Source organism: Eublepharis macularius, chromosome 15 (assembly GCF_028583425.1).
Source record: "Eublepharis macularius isolate TG4126 chromosome 15, MPM_Emac_v1.0, whole genome shotgun sequence".
Classification (NCBI taxonomy): Eukaryota; Metazoa; Chordata; class Lepidosauria; order Squamata; family Eublepharidae; genus Eublepharis; species Eublepharis macularius.
The window spans coordinates 31880179-31897786 of NC_072804.1; the positions used below are offsets into that span (position 1 = coordinate 31880179).

The 17608-nt window shown below is 47.3% G+C and overlaps 1 protein-coding gene across 1 annotated transcript; it reads left to right on the forward strand.

Annotated features, from left to right (window-relative positions):
- Nucleotides 1–4921: 4921 nt before the first annotated feature.
- C15H1orf216 (chromosome 15 C1orf216 homolog) lies at nt 4922–12850 on the forward strand. Its single transcript, XM_054999950.1, has 2 exons — nt 4922–4989; nt 11949–12850. Exon 2 carries the CDS (start codon nt 11965–11967, stop codon nt 12841–12843), a length of 879 nt encoding a protein of 292 aa, XP_054855925.1. The 5' UTR covers nt 4922–4989; nt 11949–11964; the 3' UTR covers nt 12844–12850.
- Nucleotides 12851–17608: the final 4758 nt, after the last annotated feature.

The window sequence follows — 17608 nt, forward strand, 5'->3', positions numbered from 1 at the left end:
TGTTCAGGCCAAATGAGCAGCCCACATGGTGGTCAGCTCTCAGCAATGTTCAGTCAGTTGCCTCTGGCAGCTCACAAACCGGGCACAAAAGAGATAGGCCTCCCTTGATGTTTGACACCAGAATTTGGTACTAAGAGTTACACTGTGTCTGAACATGGAAGTTCCACTTGCCTGTTACAGCTAATAGCCTGCTGCCCTCCACAAATTTGTCAGTTTGGCTTGCTGGGGCTATCTTCTGTTAACATATCCTTTGCCTGAAGTGCTCTCTTAGTTGTGGTACATCTTCTGTCTCCTGCTCGTTGGGCACTATTTTTATAAAGGACAAAGAGAGTTAATGTGTACAGAGACTGATCTGGAACGTAGACGTGGGTTAAAACACAGCAAAAACAGCTTGGATTGTGAAGTGGACTAGATGGGCTTTAACTCGCCATTCCAGGCTTCTGCTTTGGCCTCGTGTCCTCTTCTGCCTGGCTGAATTCCCGTTCTAACCAATCCCGCATGTGAGGCAAGCTTTGAACTCATTTATTCATCCTTCCTGATGGAAAAGGTTAGAGCAACAGACTCTCATGACATCCTCTGACGTCATCAGTCTGCGGAGTGGGGTCTTGGGCCTCTGCTGGGACCAATTTTGTTCAAAGGCAGTGGCACGTTGGGCCAGATTGGCTAATGGAAAACACAGCCAATGAAAAGCAGGTGGACATGGTCGCTCACACAAATGCCAGATCAGGTCTCGACCAGAGCTGTTATCTACTGCATAGTAAACTTTGGAGATGGTTGGCTTTGTTCTAAGTCAGGCTGCTGGATCAGAACGGTAAAAAGGAGGAAAGGAAAGCAAGGGCATTTTAGAAGTGTGGATTTCTTTAGAGTGCTGACACTCTGAAACTGGGGGGCCAGGAACAGAGTTGTGGCAGCCACCATGGCTTCTGGCTGGATTCCCAGCCAGGTTCAAGGTGTTGGCTTTCAGTTTGGAAGCCATACCTGGAATGAGACTTGCAGATCTCAGAGTCAACTTTTTCCTATGTGATTCCCCATTGCCATGCCATTACTGGGATGCCCCATCTGTTAAAGGCACAGATTATGTCTCTGACTGCACCTGGCCCTGGAAAGAGAATAATGTAGGCTCTGGGCAAATATGAACAGAAGCCCTTGCAGATGGGGAGAAAGGGAGACCTAACATTCTGAATGCTCCTGAAAGTTCTGAGGGCTGACCTCCTGGATAATTTCAGGTGGGTAGCCACATTGGTCTGTAGTAGAAGAGCAAGATTCAGATCAGGCAGCACCTTATCTGATGAAGGGAGCTTTGACTCTTGAAAGCTCATACCCTAAAAATCTATTTCGGGGTTCCCCAACCTTTTTGATCCTGAGGGCACATTTGGAATTCTGACAGAGTTTGGTGGGTGCAGCAACACAATGGCTGCCACAAAACAGCCACTGCAGGAGGCACTGCCAGCCACAAAACAGCTGCTGCAGCTTCCCTTCAGTCACACCGTGAAGATCCCTGTACTGTGGAAGCAGTTTCTGCCAAAGCAACGTTTTTAAACATCTGCACAGCCAATCAATACCTCAATGGCCAATCTGAAGCCATACTTTGCAAAAGCCTCGCCCAGCCCCATCCATTTTCTAAAATAATCGGATAGGCACCACAAAAAGGCACCATGTTTGGGACCCGTGATCTAGTCAGTCTTTAAGGTGCTACTGGACCCTAATCCTGTCCTTCATTCCTCCTGGCTCAGCTGTGGGTTTTCCCTTAAAGATTGTTCCAAAAGTGGTTTTGTAGGTGGGTGAGTAACTGTGAGAACACAGGCTGCCAGGGGAGAAACACAGAAAAGCAGGCAGGAGGTGGGTGGGAGAGAAGGAAAAGGGAGAGGCCGTGGAGAGGAGGCAAAGGGAAAAAGCAAGAGGGCAAGAGGAAATGGAGTCCATGAGTCCTCAACCCCCCCCCCCCATTTTTCATTATATTCTTTTGTTGGAGGGGTCTGCCTATGTTGGATGTAAAAGGGACTGGAGAGAAAATCCTCTTTGTACAAGGATGCAAAAAGAAGGAGGGGTGGTTCACGCACAAACATATTCCCTCTTGCCCCTTCCACTGATTGCATAAAGTACACGTTACATATTCTCTCTTGTCCCCAAGCTATCCTGGATTCTTCACGGCTTTTTTTTTTTGCTCTAATGTCCTCAAAAGGAGCAAACACAAGGCTTCTTTATGCCCAGTGCATCTATGGCATCGCATGTGACCTTGCTCTCTGGTGTGCCCCACATTCCTTCCCAACTTCTTGCCTCCTGCCATGGCTTTCCTCATTTCTTGTGAAGTTGGCAAACATCATCCAGGGGATGTGAAAGCTATAAGCCCTTTGAGAACATATGGCCTGGAGTGCCCTGAGGGAGAGCAATATATGGGGGGAAGAGTTGAGGAGACATTAAGTGGTTTGGATTAAGTCCTATGGATAATCTATAGGACGTTGACCAGAAGTCAGAGCATAGATTTGAAACTGCCAGAGACTGGACCAACACACTGGTCAGGCCAGGATAGGGCTGCCAACCCTCCTATTGCCTGTAACCAGGGAGGCCAGAGATTAAACCACGGGTGTCCTGCATGCAAAGCCACCGGGGCTGTCTCTTTATAGCTTCATGGTGAAGCTTCTATAGTTATCAACAAGGCTTTTTTTCTGGGAAAAGAGGTGGAACTCAGGGGGTTGCCAGCACAGGGGGCAACCCTTGGTAGGAGGTGATGCCCCTGGTACCACATGTGCACGCGCAAAGTGCATGCATGCTCCCAGGGCCAATGATGTCACTTTGGGTCAGCTGGAACAAGGGGGGAGTTTTTAAAAGTTTAAACCGCCCTTGGCAAAAATGGTCACATGGCTGGTGGCCCCGCCCCCTGGTCTCCAGACAGAGGGGAGTTTAGATTGCCCTCTGCGCAGCTTGGCATGGAGGGCTATCTAAACTCCCCTCTGGCTGGAGATCAGGGGGCGGGGCTACCAGCCGTGTGACCATTTTCAAGAGGTTCTGAAACTCCGGTCCACCGCATTCCAGCTGAAAAAAAGCCCTGGTTATCAATTTAATTTCGGCATTATATTCTCTTTTTCTAATGGGGATTCAAAGCAGCTTACAAAGTCATTCTTCATCCTATGATTTTATCCTCACAGCAGTGACAACTCTATGGGGTAGGTTAGGCTGAGAGAGAGTAATTGGCCCAAGGTCACCCAGTGAGCTTCCGTGGCAGAGAGGGCATTCCAACCTGGGGCTTCCAGATCCTAGCCTAACATTCTAACCACTATAATTAATTGTCATCAAATTGCAGTTGACTTAGGGCAACCCCCTTGAGGTTTTCAAGGCAAGAGCCAAACAGAGGTGGTTTGCCATTGCCTGCCTCTGTGTAGCGACCCTGGACTTCCTTAGCAGCCTCCCATCTAAGTACTAACAAGTGGCGACCCTGCTTAGTTTCCAAGCTCTGGCAAACTCAGGCTAACCTGGACCTTTCACTATACCACATCCTAAACTCCCAAAGAACCCTGAATACTCAGCTTCTACACAACAATGTAAAATTAAATTTAAACTCTATTCACTACTATGACCCTGTGATCTAGAACGTGACAAAGTTGAAAATATTCTGATCTTGAAAGGCGAGCTTGAGGTGAGGTATGCCTGTTCTAGGCAAGCAGTGAGTAAAAATATTCAGACAGTGCCAATATAGATAACAGGATGCATGTGTATGGGGATGCTCATCTGAATGCACGTATATGAAAGGCCGTTTTCATACTGCTTACTGGCCACGGAACATTGCACTGAACTCCCGGAACGACAGCATCTTCCTGGCACAATTTTGCACGAGAACTGCTGTTCTCGTGCGAAATCTTGCCAGGAAGATGTCATTCCTGGAGCTCAGTGTGATGTTCCGTGGCCGGTAAGCAGTGTGAAAATGGCCAAAATATCTATGCAACTAGAAATTCCTCCTCTCTCCCTCCCTCCCTCCCAAATAATAATTTTAAAAACACAGAGAAGTTGCATATTAGCGAGGCAGCCAGATTAGAACCTTTCTCCTGACCCAGTTCACAAACTGGGTGTGGGAAAGAAAATGAGTAGAGTTCTTCAGGGGCTGTATAGAGGCTGCCAGATTGCAAGACTTTTACTGTGATATGTTCTACAGTTGTTATTTCAAAAATTAAATAGACATTTTTATTTCATGACTCATGTCACTGCACTTATGGCATGGATTGGGGAAGGGGGGAATTACACGTTTGTGCTGGGCCCCTTCAAACCATACATCTATCATCTCTCTGATTCCTCACCTCCACACCTTTAACAGTACACTCCAGGAACAACTTTGCCATGCGCTCAGCTAGCCCCGCAGCAAATCTGATAGGGCATATTTGTCAGTGTGGTGTAGCGGTTAGAGCTTCCAACCAGAATCTAGGAAAGCCAAGTTCAAATTTCACCAAGGAAGGTTGCTACTGGCGAACGCTGCGCCAGTCACACACTTTCCACCTCACCTGCCTCACAGGGTTGTTGTGACGATAAAATGGGGAAGAACGATGCCAGCCGCTTTGGGTACCCGCTGGGGAGAAAAGCGGAGTATAGATGCAATAAATCAACGAGCCCAGTATTTGGCACCTTTAAGGCGCACGTTGCGGCAGGCGTAGGGTGGCTGCTTAGCAGTTCCCTCCAGCCCACATTCTTAACACGCTAGTTGGGTCGTGTGAATGGGCAAGTCTTCTGGGTCTCCTCCCGCGCCAGGCTTTCGGAGCGGAGGAGATCGGCGCCACTGTTCTCCCTCCCGCCGCCGCCGCCCTTTCCGTGCGCAAAGCCCCGCCAGCCTCCCCGGGTGCCAGCCACAGCCGCCTGGGCTACTCTCGGAAGTGGGCAGTGCCTGACGCTCGCCTCGCCTCATGCGATTTCCGTCCTCCGCCAGCTCGGCGACGGCCCCAGCCGCAGAAGCAGCCCCGACGCCCCCTCCCTCCGGCCCCCTCGGGTCGCTGCCAGCCTCTCGCGGTGAGTGCCCGGCTCTGCGGCGCAAGCGGGGGGGGGGGGGGCGCATTGCAAGCCCGCGGCGGGGTCCTGTTGGCATATGGCGCGCCTGGGTCGGCGGGGGCGGCTGGAAAGAGGACCCTCCTCGGCTCGATGGGTGCCTGGCTTGGCAGGCGGAAACCGACCCCCGCCTTTCCCCGCGTGGCGTGGGCTGGAGGGGCCCTGGCAGCGCGGAGGGCGAGGTGCTGGGAGCCCCGCGGCAGGGCGGAAGGGAGCTGCCCAGCTTGAGCCCCCCTCGCCCATCAGCCCTGCTATGGCTGGCCTCAGCCCTTGCATCCTGCCGTCCCCGTTGCTCGCTCTCTCGGCGTGCTGCTGCTCGGATTGTACCGGAATCAGCTGGGCTCTCCCCGCCTCTCTCTGTGCTTGACGGGCTGCGTTGCCTAAGCCTCGTAACCATCTGTTCAATTGTCTTCCGAGCCGCTTCCCCCTTCCTCTTTCACCTTCCCTCTCCCCGTTTGGTGCTTTAAGCCGCTTAAGGGAGACGGGAAAGCTGCCGTTTGGGGAGGGCCTGTGATGGGCCAAGGTGGGTCGTCAATATTTCCCCTCTGCACCGTTCTGTAGGAAATGCCCTGAAGGGCTGATCTGGTGTCCCCTCGAGTTGCTACCACCCTTGGCCGTATCTGTCCAGATTGCCTCCAGCTGCAACAGCTAATTTTTTTTCAGGCACGCAGCAAAGTGATCAGATGCTGCCTTTTAAGACATTCTTGTTTGCATTTTTATAATAAGGAATATATTATATGCCCCACATTGTGGTCTTTGGCCTATGTTTCACGGCAACAGACGTGGCTGTGTACAGTGTTTCTGCCACACTGGTAGTGCTGGGCTGCCACTTTAAAACAGACAAGCCGTATGAGCTGGGGGGAGGGGGTATTTTAACTAGATGTTGCTGTTATATTTCCTTTAAGGGGCTCCAGGTTCAGTAAACTGAGCCCTCCTTCCCCTTACTATCTTCACCACCTCTTGTGGCGTAGGTTATTATATCTTTTATTGTTTTAATTGTATATCTTTGTTGTAAGCCGCCCTGAGCCGGCTTGTGGGAAGCGAAGCGCAGGGTATAAGCTGAATAAAATAAAATAAATATTGCTAAGAGAAAGTATCTGGTACCAATCATCCAATGGACTTTATGGCAGAGTAGGGTTTTATTATTATTTACTTCATTTAATACTCCATCTTTCTCCCCCACGGGGAACCAAAGTATTTACATCCTCTTCTCCATTTTATCCTCACAACAATCATGTGAGGTAGATTAGGGTGAAAGAATATGGCTGGCCCAAGGTTATCCAGCAAATTTCCATAGCAGGGAGGGAATTTCAACCTCGATCTCCCAGACACTTTTACCACTCCACCACACTGGTTTGATACGCTAACCAATGACATTTCCACAGTCTGTCAAAACTGTTTACCATCCAAACAAGCCAGGCTTTCAGCTGAGAGCAATTTCACACATTATGGAAAGTGAACCAGAGTGATCCATCATGTTTGTCAATCCCAGCCAGCTGATTAGCAAAGCTGTGCAATGCATATATCTCGCATTCAGGACAAATCTGATGCATTGATGCTGTATGGTTTTGTGTATGCACTTCAGATATGATAGGTGTACACCCTCAGTTGCATTGTATGAAGCGGCCCCTCACGTTTCATGGACAATAATTTTCATGAGAAGGAGAAATATTATAAAGCATTAACTCCTTTGAAGTAGCAGGGACTGTTTCTGTCTGTGTCTGCAGAAACATTGGCAGCAGAACCATGAAAATAGGACTGGCCTTAACACCAAAATGTCTGGCAGATGTGTTGGTCTTGGCCAGCCCCTCTTCTTTTAGCTGCAGCCATTTAGCACCATACCTTTCCATCGAAAAAAGTTGCTATAAAGTGATCTTGACTTTCATTCAGATCATTTCCCAACACCTCATTGCACTCCAAAACAACCAAGAAACAGAACTCAGGGTGGGGCTATGCAGATAGAAGCACACTTACCCCACAATGCTAGCATCTTCTACTGTATAACATTATCAAGTGACTGTTTGCTATGCATGTCTGTACAGAATTGCTACATGGTGGTTAGAGTGCTGGGCTAGGACCTGGGACCAGATTCAACTCCCCATGTGGGCCATGACACTCGCACACACTTTCCTCCCTCCTTCTCTTACTTTCACCCTCTCTTTGGCTCCCAGTGAGGAGAAAGATGGCATATAAATGAAGTTAATAAACAAAGTGTACCTGCAGTTATTGAGGGTAATTGTAGAACCTTCCTTCTACGCCTGACATTGTGGGGCCAAAGCCCTCATAGCTAAACTTTATACTACTGTAAGAGTCTTTACATGGCACTTCCTTTCAAAAGTGAAGCATTAGGCTTATTCACGAGGGCAGACTTCATGATGCTAGTTCTTTCCTTAAAGCCCTAAATGCCTTCTGAATGGGGTACCTGAAGGACCACCTCCTCTGCTGTCCAGCTTGCCACTTAAGGTCTCCCCACCGCCCCGCAAGTTCTGCTTTCTGTGCCTCCACCTGCAGAGGTCAGTTGGGTGGTGACCAGAGACAGTTCCACACATTTTGAATTCATGAGCAGGGACTTCCTTCAGAGTAGATGGGCAGGGTACCTGCAACCCTGAGCTTTGCCCCACTTCTTTTTATAAAGAAATAGAGCCCTTCCATGACCTCCAGTGATAGTGTTTGGAGACTACTGTCCAAGGTGTGCGAATGGTGGAGAGACTTTTACCATTGTTGCTTACGGTGGTAGTCCTATAGTATCCACTAGGCCTCAAGCCAGTATTTCTGACCTGATCTGCTTATGTTCACGTGACTCCCATGTGGAAGGGTGTCAACTCCAAATTTCCTATTGGTTATGGGTGTGTGTGTGTTTTATATACCAGCAGGTCAATCCTGACTTACGGTGACTGAATTAATGACATCCAAAATAGCCTATCACTGTCAGCCTTTGCTCAGGTCTTGCAAACTGAAGGTCATGTCTTCCATTATTGAGTCAATCCATTTCATGTTGAGTCTTTCTCTTTTTCTACTGCCTTTCACTTTTCCTAGCATTATTGTTTTTTCTATTGAGTCTTGTCTTCTTATGATATACGATAGCCTCAGTTTCATAATTTTAGCTTCTAGGGAGAATTCAGGTTTGATTTGATCTAGGACCCACCTTCTTCTAAATCAAACGCACTTTCCTTATGATATGTTCTGCATATAGGTTGAACAGATAGCGAGATAATATACACCCTTGTCTGACAACTTTGCCGACTGGAAACCATTCTCTATAGGCATATTCTGTCCTAATAGTGGCCTCTTTTCCAGAATACAGGTTGCACATCAGAACAATCAGGTGTTGTGAGACCCTCATGTCTCTTAAAACAGTCAATAGCTTTTCATGATCCACACAGTTGAAAGCTTAGCTGTAATCTATAAAACATAGGCTGGCTTTCTTCTGAAATTCTCTGGTGCACTCCAGTAAGCACCAAATTTGCAACACAATCTCTGGTGCCTCTTCCTTTTCTGAATCCAGCCTGCTTATATGGCATTTCTTGTTTATATATGGCAAGAGTTTTTATTGTAGAATTTTTAGCATAACTTTGCTTGTGTGGGCAATTAATGAGATAGTCTAATATTGCTACAGTCTGATGTCTCCTTTGTTTGAAATTGGAATGTGGATTGAACTTTTCCAGTCTGTGGGCCATCGTTTTGTTTTCCATATTTGTTGGCATATTTTTTGTTGAAATTTTGATAGTTTCTGTAGCTTGAAATAGTTCTATTGATATCTCATCTACTCCTGGTGATTTGTTTCTCCCAGTTGTTTTGAGTTCTAAAACTGTAGGTTCTTCAGCGAATGTGGCGATGCCCTACTTCTAGAACTCCCTCCCAGGGGAAGTTCCCTGGCTGCCTAGCTGTGCTAATTTGGTATATTTGCTAATGGGTCACAGACTGTGATTTTAATTGAGATCCCTTTTGTTTAGGCTATTAATTTATTTTAATGAATTTATATGTGTGTGTGTGCAGGGCTTTTTTCTGGGAAAGGAGGTGGTGGAACTCAGGACTGCACAATGATGTCTCTTTGGGTTAGCTGGAACAAAGGGGGAGTTTTTAAAATCGCCCTCAGTGAAAATGGTCACATGGCCGGTGGCCCCGCCCCCTGATCTCCAGACAGAGGGGAGTTTAGATTGCCCCGCGCTGCTCCAGTGGTGCGGAGGGCAATCTAAACTCCCCTCTGTCTGGAGATCAGGGGGTTGGGCTACTGGCCATGTGACCATTTTCAAGAGGTGCCAGAACTTCGTTCCACTGTGTTCCCACTGAAAAAAAGCCCTGTGTGTGTGTGTGTGTGTGTGTGTGTTGCAGATATGCCCTTCACCCTGCTTAGTTATGCAGATGGACATGGACAGAACAGAAAAAAGGTTAACCATCTAACACTTCTACAAGTTTGTCACACCTAATGAACAGAGACCGGGGGCAGGAAGATCAGAACTGACCTCAGAGGGAGGCAAACTCCCAAGGGGAGATTTTAATTTCTCGGGACATGAGAAGGAAGCTCTCTTCTCTTTTTTCATCTTCTCTCATGGATACAAGCCACGAAGGACTCAGTCTTTATTTAGGGACTCCATCTTGCCCACGTGTTAAGGGACAATGGGAGAAACCCCAGCATTAAGCATTAGTAGCCTATCCTAGCAACAGCATTGTTAGGGTAAATATAGAGTTTAGAGGACCACATGTTTCCAGACTAGATGGCCCAGGCTAGCCTGATCTTCTCAGATCTTAGAAACAAAGCAGGGTCAGCCCTAATTAGTACTTGGATGGGAATCCACTAAGGAAATCCAGGATCATTACACAAAGGCAGGCAATGGCAAACCATTTCTGTTGCCTTGAAAATTTCTATGAGGTCACCATAAAGCTGCAACTTGACAGCATTTTTACCACCATGTTTTCATTAATTCTTTCTATCCTTGCTCAGCCCAATGCTTTACAGATCATGTACACTCTTTTGTTTTATTAAACTTATATTTTGAATGCTTGAAGCCTGATCTCTGTACCCACAGCAGGCCTATTTGGTCCCGTTTTCCAAAGAGCAGTAAAGGAGATGGGCAGCAGGTGATATCTCTACCTCTAAGGCACGAAAGTGCATAGGAGTGAAAGTGATCAATTGTCCCTGGGCTAGCTAGTAGGACCAAAGCTGGAGATGAGACAAGTAGGTGGAGCTTTTAAATGGCTTTGCAGATTTAAAGTCTAGCGAATGATCATCTTTCAGATTTGTTTTTGACAGCTGCTACCATCCAGAGAGAAGATGATACACTCTGGGAATAAGGGACAGGGCAGTGTTGCTGGGCAGAGATCTAGGATGGCCACGGGGCTTTTCTGAACTTGACAGACCTAAAAGGAATGGGGCCTCTTAAGAATGTTTCTTCATGGTATGTCTTTTAATGTATTATATGTTTACCCATGGGAGGGAAGAGCAAGGTTTGAGTCCAGTAGCACCTTAAAAACCATCAAGATCTCCAGAGTATAAGCTTTCAAGAGTCAAATCTTCCTTTGTCAGATACCATGGGAGGGAAGATGGCATGTTATAGCCCATTCTCATGAGATCCCGGAAGCTAAGCAGAGTCAGTACTTGGATGGGGGAAGGAAGACTCTGCAGAGGAAGGCAAAGGCAAACCACCCCTGCTTCTCTCTTGCCTTGAAAGCCCCTTGCTGGGGTCACCATAAGTGGGTTGTGACTAGACGTGGGTGCGAACCAAAAAAAATTAACAAACCAGTGGTTCCTGGTTTGGTATCGCCACCGAACCAATGAACCGTAATGAACATTTCCCGTTACTGAACTGGTTTGCGGTTCGTGGTTCTCGGGTGTCGGAACGGCCACCGTTGCACTTAGAGAGCCCATATTTACAGGGAGTGTTTAGCAGGCTCTCCTCCAGCCAGCAACCAAATTTGGTCAAGATTGCAATAGGGATCTTGGAGTTATACCCTCTCCAATCCGAGGCCCCCAAGAAACTCCCACTCGATACAATTAGAGCCACCAGTTGACGTTGGCCAAGTGTACAAGGGGTTGGCCATCAGAACTGCCTATCAGGATTGGCAGGGATGAGACTGGAGTGCCCATGGCTACAGAACACCCCCCTTCCCCCTCCCTCCCCCCGGGTGTCTTCTCCCATGTAACCAATTTGCAGCTCCATGTTTGGAAGAAAGACCTGCCAATCAAGGTAAGCTGGGCTTCGATTTGGGTTTCCAGGGCAACAGAAGGAGTGCAGACAGAGTTCAGGGATTCCCCCAGCTCCGTTTCCAGGGGAATCGATTGATGGTGCCTGACTGGCTTCATGAGCTGCGGGCAAATGCAACGAACCGGGCTTCCAACGAATGCTGGTTCGTTGGCCATGGACACTCATGAACCACCGGATCGTGAACAGACGATTAGGTGGTTCATGGGGTTTTTTGGTTCGTAATGTGGTTCGTGCCCATGTCTAGTTGTGACTGTATAGCACATATGTATGGTTGAGAAGGCATGATGTGATGTTTTTAAATAAATATAAATAAAAGACTTGCATTGGCCACAGATCAGAGGATATCTGCAGCTACTGTATGTGTGTGTGTGTGTGTGTGTGTGTGTGTGTGTGTGTGTGTGTGTGTGTGTGTGTGTGTGTGTGTGTGTGTGTGTGTGGCCTGATTTCAAGGTATCTCCCCTCAGATGATACCATGATAAAAAATAAAATGCAAGTTCCTCTATACAGCAGGATGCTTAGCTTCAGGGAATGCCCAACTGAAGTTAAATACTGTCAAAAGATGGCCAGTTGATAATATTTGATCAGTTGATCAATAGATGTCCCAGTGCTGCAGGAGAGAGGCAAATATTGGATTTCAGAAGGCAGCGGTCAGATTGCTAGTATTTTTGGCATGTCACTTAACATTTCTTTCCTGTGTTTCTCTGTCTCTCTTTTCCTCAGATAAGAGGGTAGACGGATGTTTGCCATGTGTCAACCAGAAGTACCTCACAACCCACTTTTCCATGAGGCAAACTCACAACTGGACACAGCCTACCTTGGTGCGAGGGATGGTCAACCAGACAAGAACCTCAACTTCATAGGCAAGGAAGCTTGTGACAGCAATGAGAACTGGAACCAAACCACGCCGGGGATTCCAGCTCCAGGGGGACTGGAGACGCTTGAGAGTAATGCTCTTCAGGCACCAGATAATCAAACATTACTTCTACACAAGCAGAATGCAAAGAGCAGGCCTAGAGATGTCCCCAAGGGCCTGAACTCAGATGGCGTGTCTCTTGCTTCTGAGGAGGAGGAAGACATCCGCAGGCCACCGGAGGGAGCTGAGGTGAATGGCTTGGAGCAGGAGAAGACTACCACAGAGGAAAGGATAAAGCTGAATGGGAAGGTGGCTGGCTCCCCTTTAGAGGACAATGGTTATGCCAGCAGTTCCCTCAGCATTGACAGCCCTGACAGTGGAGGCGCCAGTGCTTGGGATGTGCCCGTTGTTGCCACTGAAAACTGGAGAGGTCATTCGGAGTCCAAGCTGCCTGATGCTGACCCTGGAAAGGCCTCCCCGATTCCTGAGACCTTCTTCCCAGCCCTGGCCGAGGCCTTTCAGAACCTTCAGGACAAGAAGAAGTTCAAGGAGCGGGAGAAAGAGAAGCACCACGTCCACTTGGTCATGTACCGCCGCTTGGCCTTGCTGCGCTGGATCCGCAGCCTCCAGCAGAAGGTCGTTGACCAACAAAACCGGCTGCAGGAGAGCTTTGACACCATCCTGGACAACCGTAAAGAGCTTATTCGATGTGTCCAGCAAGGTGTGGTGTGTGCCAAGAACCCAGCACCAGCTGAGTCATGAAGGACGCTCTCCGTATCTTTCTGTGGGCTTCACAGGGTTCAGCCTGGGTCCCCAAGTGAGACGGAGGGCTTACAGATTTCCAGATTGGCCGGCACTCTGCAGAGGAGTCTTTTTTTAAATGTTCCATGTTCCTCCTATGATATACAAGAGCATGTCCAGACCATTACGTGTGGGGATCTCCAAGCCTAGCAAAATGGCCCATGATTATTTATGAGCAGACATTACTTATCCACTCGTTTCTCTTGTCATTGTGCTGCACGGCTTCTGCTGATGAATGCGAATGATTATGGGGGAAAAAATAAGAAGGCGATCCTGATGATGCGATCTCACTTTGTGGAGAACAATCTGGAAAGATGTTGGCTGCTTCGGGTATATGCTGGGGTGGGGTAGAGTACAGAGCCTGTTGGATTAGCTGGAGGAGGGAACCACAGGTGGTGCAAACCAGGACACTTTTCCCAGTCTTGTTCTTTAGGTAATCCAGAGAGCCAATTCCATGCCGTGGCTTGCTACGTAGTTCCTAGATCGGAATAGGCAACATATTGTTGAGGGAAGCCACTGGACTTCCCTGCTTATCGGTCTAATGGTTCCCTCTCCCACCCTGGCCTCCCAATGAATTCCTTCTCCCACCCTTTCATGCACATCATCTCCCAGAAGAATGGTGTTTTCTTTGCCAAATCTGTATTTGGGCTCCTGTCCTCTGATTCCAGGTATCTGCAGCCACTTCAGACTAGAGGGCCTAATTCTGCCAAAACTGGGCATAGGATACCAAAGAGGGTCTGGTGGGTTTCAGAAGAGTCAGAACATGGACAGTTCTCATGATTATTTTTCTGTTTTTTCAAGTAGTTTTCTCCCTACCCCTTAGCCCGGGTTGACTAAGCAAGTTACCGAACATTGGTTCGGGGAATGGATCAACCTGTGCCTAGAACTTGAGTCAACAAACCAAAAGTTGTGAAACCCTCACACTTGATTGCCCAACACATGTTGAACTGTTTCACAACATCTTTTTTTTTTAAATGTCTTCCAGATTTGTGACTTCTCAATCACACTTTTTTTCTGAATTAAAATTGGAAGTATCCTTTTACCTTTTCATGCAAAAAAGCTTTACTTCTGTGAAAGTGAAAACGATCTGCCCTCAGGGTTAATTTACAAATTACATACAGTTGTATGTAACTTTTTCCTGACCTTTTTCTTAAAAGCTAGCAGCAACTTTTGGAGTTGAAGTAGGGTTGCCAACTCCAGATTCCTGGAAATTTGGTGGTAGAACCTAGGAAGGCTGGGGTTTGGGGAGGGACCTCAGCAGAGTATAATGCCATAGAGTCCACCTTCCAAAGCAGCCATTTTCTCCAGGGGAAGTGATCTCTGTAGTCTGGAGTTCAGTTGTAATTCTGGGAGATCTCCAGGCTTCATCTGGAGATTGATAACTCTGAGAGCGGGACCACAAGTGACACCAGACACAGGTTGGACACTTGCCAGCTTCCCTCAAGTTTTGATGGGAAATGTAGGCAGCTTGGCGGAATGTTGGACAAGTGACAGTTGAAAAGTCCATTGGACAGCAGTCAGAGAGCCAAGCTGCGAGACCAGGATGCCTACATTTCCCATCAAAACTTGAGGGAAGCTGACTAGTGTCCAACCTGTGTCAGGCATCACTTGTGGTCCCGCTCTAAGATGAAGCAATGGAATGGCAGGAAGGGAAGGGTGAATGCTTCACCCTCTGGACTTTTTCCTACTCCCTCAATTGCTCTCTGGGGGAAAATGATTCTGATACCTCCTCCTCCTCATCATCACCCTCAGTTCCCATCCCACTGTCTTAAAGTACTATTACCCCATTTTAAAAAATCTCAGTCCTATTTCCCCTTTCTCAGCGGCTTACTAGAATGAACATCAAATTCTACCAAACATTGACCTCCCCCCCAGAAAGGGATAGCAATGCATGCAAATCTAAGTGAATATATATCAGACATATGCCAAAACCTTGTTCTAGACACAGAGCATTGTTTTTCTGATTGAGATATACAGGATTTCTTTTTCGCTTTTAAAAGTTTTTTGCATATCTTGTATTTCCTGTGCTGGAAATGGGGACTGATGCAATCCGGAAGGTCTAGGAGTTTAGAGCCATTGTGAATGTTTTTTCTAAACAGGTTATGCCAAATCATGTTACCTTTTGTATTGTCGAAGGCTTTCACGGCCGGAGAACGATGGTTGTTGGGGGTTTTCCGGGCTGTATTGCCGTGGTCTTGGCATTGTAGTTCCTGACGTTTCGCCAGCAGCTGTGGCTGGCATCTTCAGAGGTGTAGCACCAAAAGACAGAGATCTCTCAGTCACTGAGAGATCTCTGTCTTTTGGTGCTACACCTCTGAAGATGCCAGCCACAGCTGCTGGCGAAACGTCAGGAACTACAATGCCAAGACCACGGCAATACAGCCCGGAAAACCCCCAACAACCATGTTACCTTTTGCTTTGCACACAAAAGAAATATGGGTTCCGAAGGAACACTAGGGCATCAGTGCAATTCTTTTTTTTATATATCATATTTTCTAAGGTTATGCACAATTACAAAGTATGCAGTCTTGGGTTTGCAGCCACGCACATTGAACAATGGCAGACATGTGATTCAACGTCTGCTAAAACCTATGGTTGCAGCTGGTTGCTGCTTGTCCCTCATGCTGCTGAAGCAGCGGACTTCTGCCCACCCTATGCTTGAGCATGTTGGAAGCCAAATGATATGGAAAAGAACAGATTGGGCATGTCTAGCCTGCTGTAGAAGAATGGGCAAGATGGCTCATCTCTTAAGCTGAAGTCTCTTGTGATGTGCGAAGAAGATCACAAACACCAGAAGTCCCATCTGGTAGAAAAGACTTTGGCGCATCGGGAGAGCAAGATCCGTCCTTGCCTTTCTCTCTGATGGTTTCTGCCCTCGACATTTTGAGTGCTGCTGCTACCATAAACATATAAAGAATGTGTATGCATTTGATACGAAGGATCAAGTACTCCTGAAGAAGGGTTGAGACGTGAGTCAAATTTTTATTCATTATGATTTGACCCTAACTGGTCAAACCTTGTTGAGTATTATCACAAGGTCAAGGTAATCCCTGTGCAAGGAACACTTTAACTTCTTTGCTTGCCTTGGATAGCAACAGCCGGAAGGAATATCCCTTACTTAGGGTTACCACTTCCTGGAGTTTTGGAGGAAGGGCGGGGTTTGAGGAGGGCGGGGGGTGGGGTTTGAGGAGGGGAAGGATCTCAGTGGGGTATAATGCCATAGAGCCCACTCTCCAAAGCAGCACTTTTATCTATAGAAACTCATATCTGTAGTCTGGAGATCATTAGTGATTCTGGGAGATCTCCAGGCCTCACCCGGAAGTTGGCAACATTACCCTTGTTCCCCAGCTCTGAAGGAATTAGAATGACTCGCACCCTTTATTCAGGGTAGGCACCTCCTGCCCAGCAACCATTTCCTCTCCCAAATAGGGTTGCCTCTTCCAGCCTGGGAAATTCCTGGAGATTTGGGACCAGTAGTTGAGAGGGTGCAGTTTTGGGTGGGGAGGTAACTCAGCGGGGATGTGAAGCCACAGAGTCTGGCCTCTGTGAAATGTGACACCTGCAGTCTGGAGATCGGTTTTAATTCTGGGAGAACTCTGGGCACCACCTGGAGGATGGTAACCGTACTCCCAATTAAGCCCCTTGATCTAGCTTCCAAGCCGGAAGACGGGATTTGGGTGAGAATGTTAGCTGGCATCTGACTTTTGATCAAATCTGACTGTTATATTTTGAACCAAACGGCTTCCATTTCCCCTCCTTCTCCAGAATGGCAGGTGCAATGTGATACCAGGTAGCCACAGACCCTGTGAAGTCAGCTAAGCGTCCTCCCTGTGATGCACAGAGACAAGCCGTAACGCTATGGCCTGAAAGATGTATTTTCTGAATGGGGTGTGTATAAAAGGACCCTTAGAGTGCTTATGAGGCTTTAAACTCTAAATCCATTTAGAACATTCCTTCCTTCCTTCTAGAGGAAGAAATCCTATGTTATGTTGCCCTGTGCTCCTTGTCTGAGAAGGATGGGTTAAGCATGTGAGACATTTGTCACTATTTATTAATTAATGTTTCAAATTATTTGATGACATTTGACCAGTGTTATCACGTGTCAATGGACACGGTTGGGGGGGGGGGGGCGTTGTTTGATCAAATGCCAGGCTTAACATGAAGCCATTCTACCTAAGTGAACATTAAAGGGATCTCCTATTTGTGTAAAGCTCCATGCAGGCACTGCACATATCCACAACCTGTAATGTGTCCGTGCTCGTGCGCTTAATATTACTTACCTCAAGCTGGTTTTCGCATGCAAGTTTTATATTCTGCAAGCAAAATTTTTTGGGGTGGGTAGAATTGAATTATTTCAATATTTTGATATGTGTGCAGCGCTGTTTTAAGCAGAGTTAACGCCCTTCTAAGCCCATGAACGAAAAAAGAGAGTAACTCTGCTTAGAATCGCAATGTTAGGGTCACATCAGGAAACAGATATCCTTCCCAAACGGGGAGCGAGGGGAGAATCAGTCTTAAAACTGCGGGTGAAGAGAATGTAGATGATACAGCCAACATCAGGACAAAGAGGGACTTTGTTGAGAATGTTATGTTGACTGGCTATTTTTTTACAGAATGGATTTATTGCATAGCATATAGCATATTTATTATTGAGGAAAGGGTAAGTGCTGCTCATTAAATAAACTAGAGAGTGTTTCAGATGACTTTCTGTGCTGCTGCCCTGAAG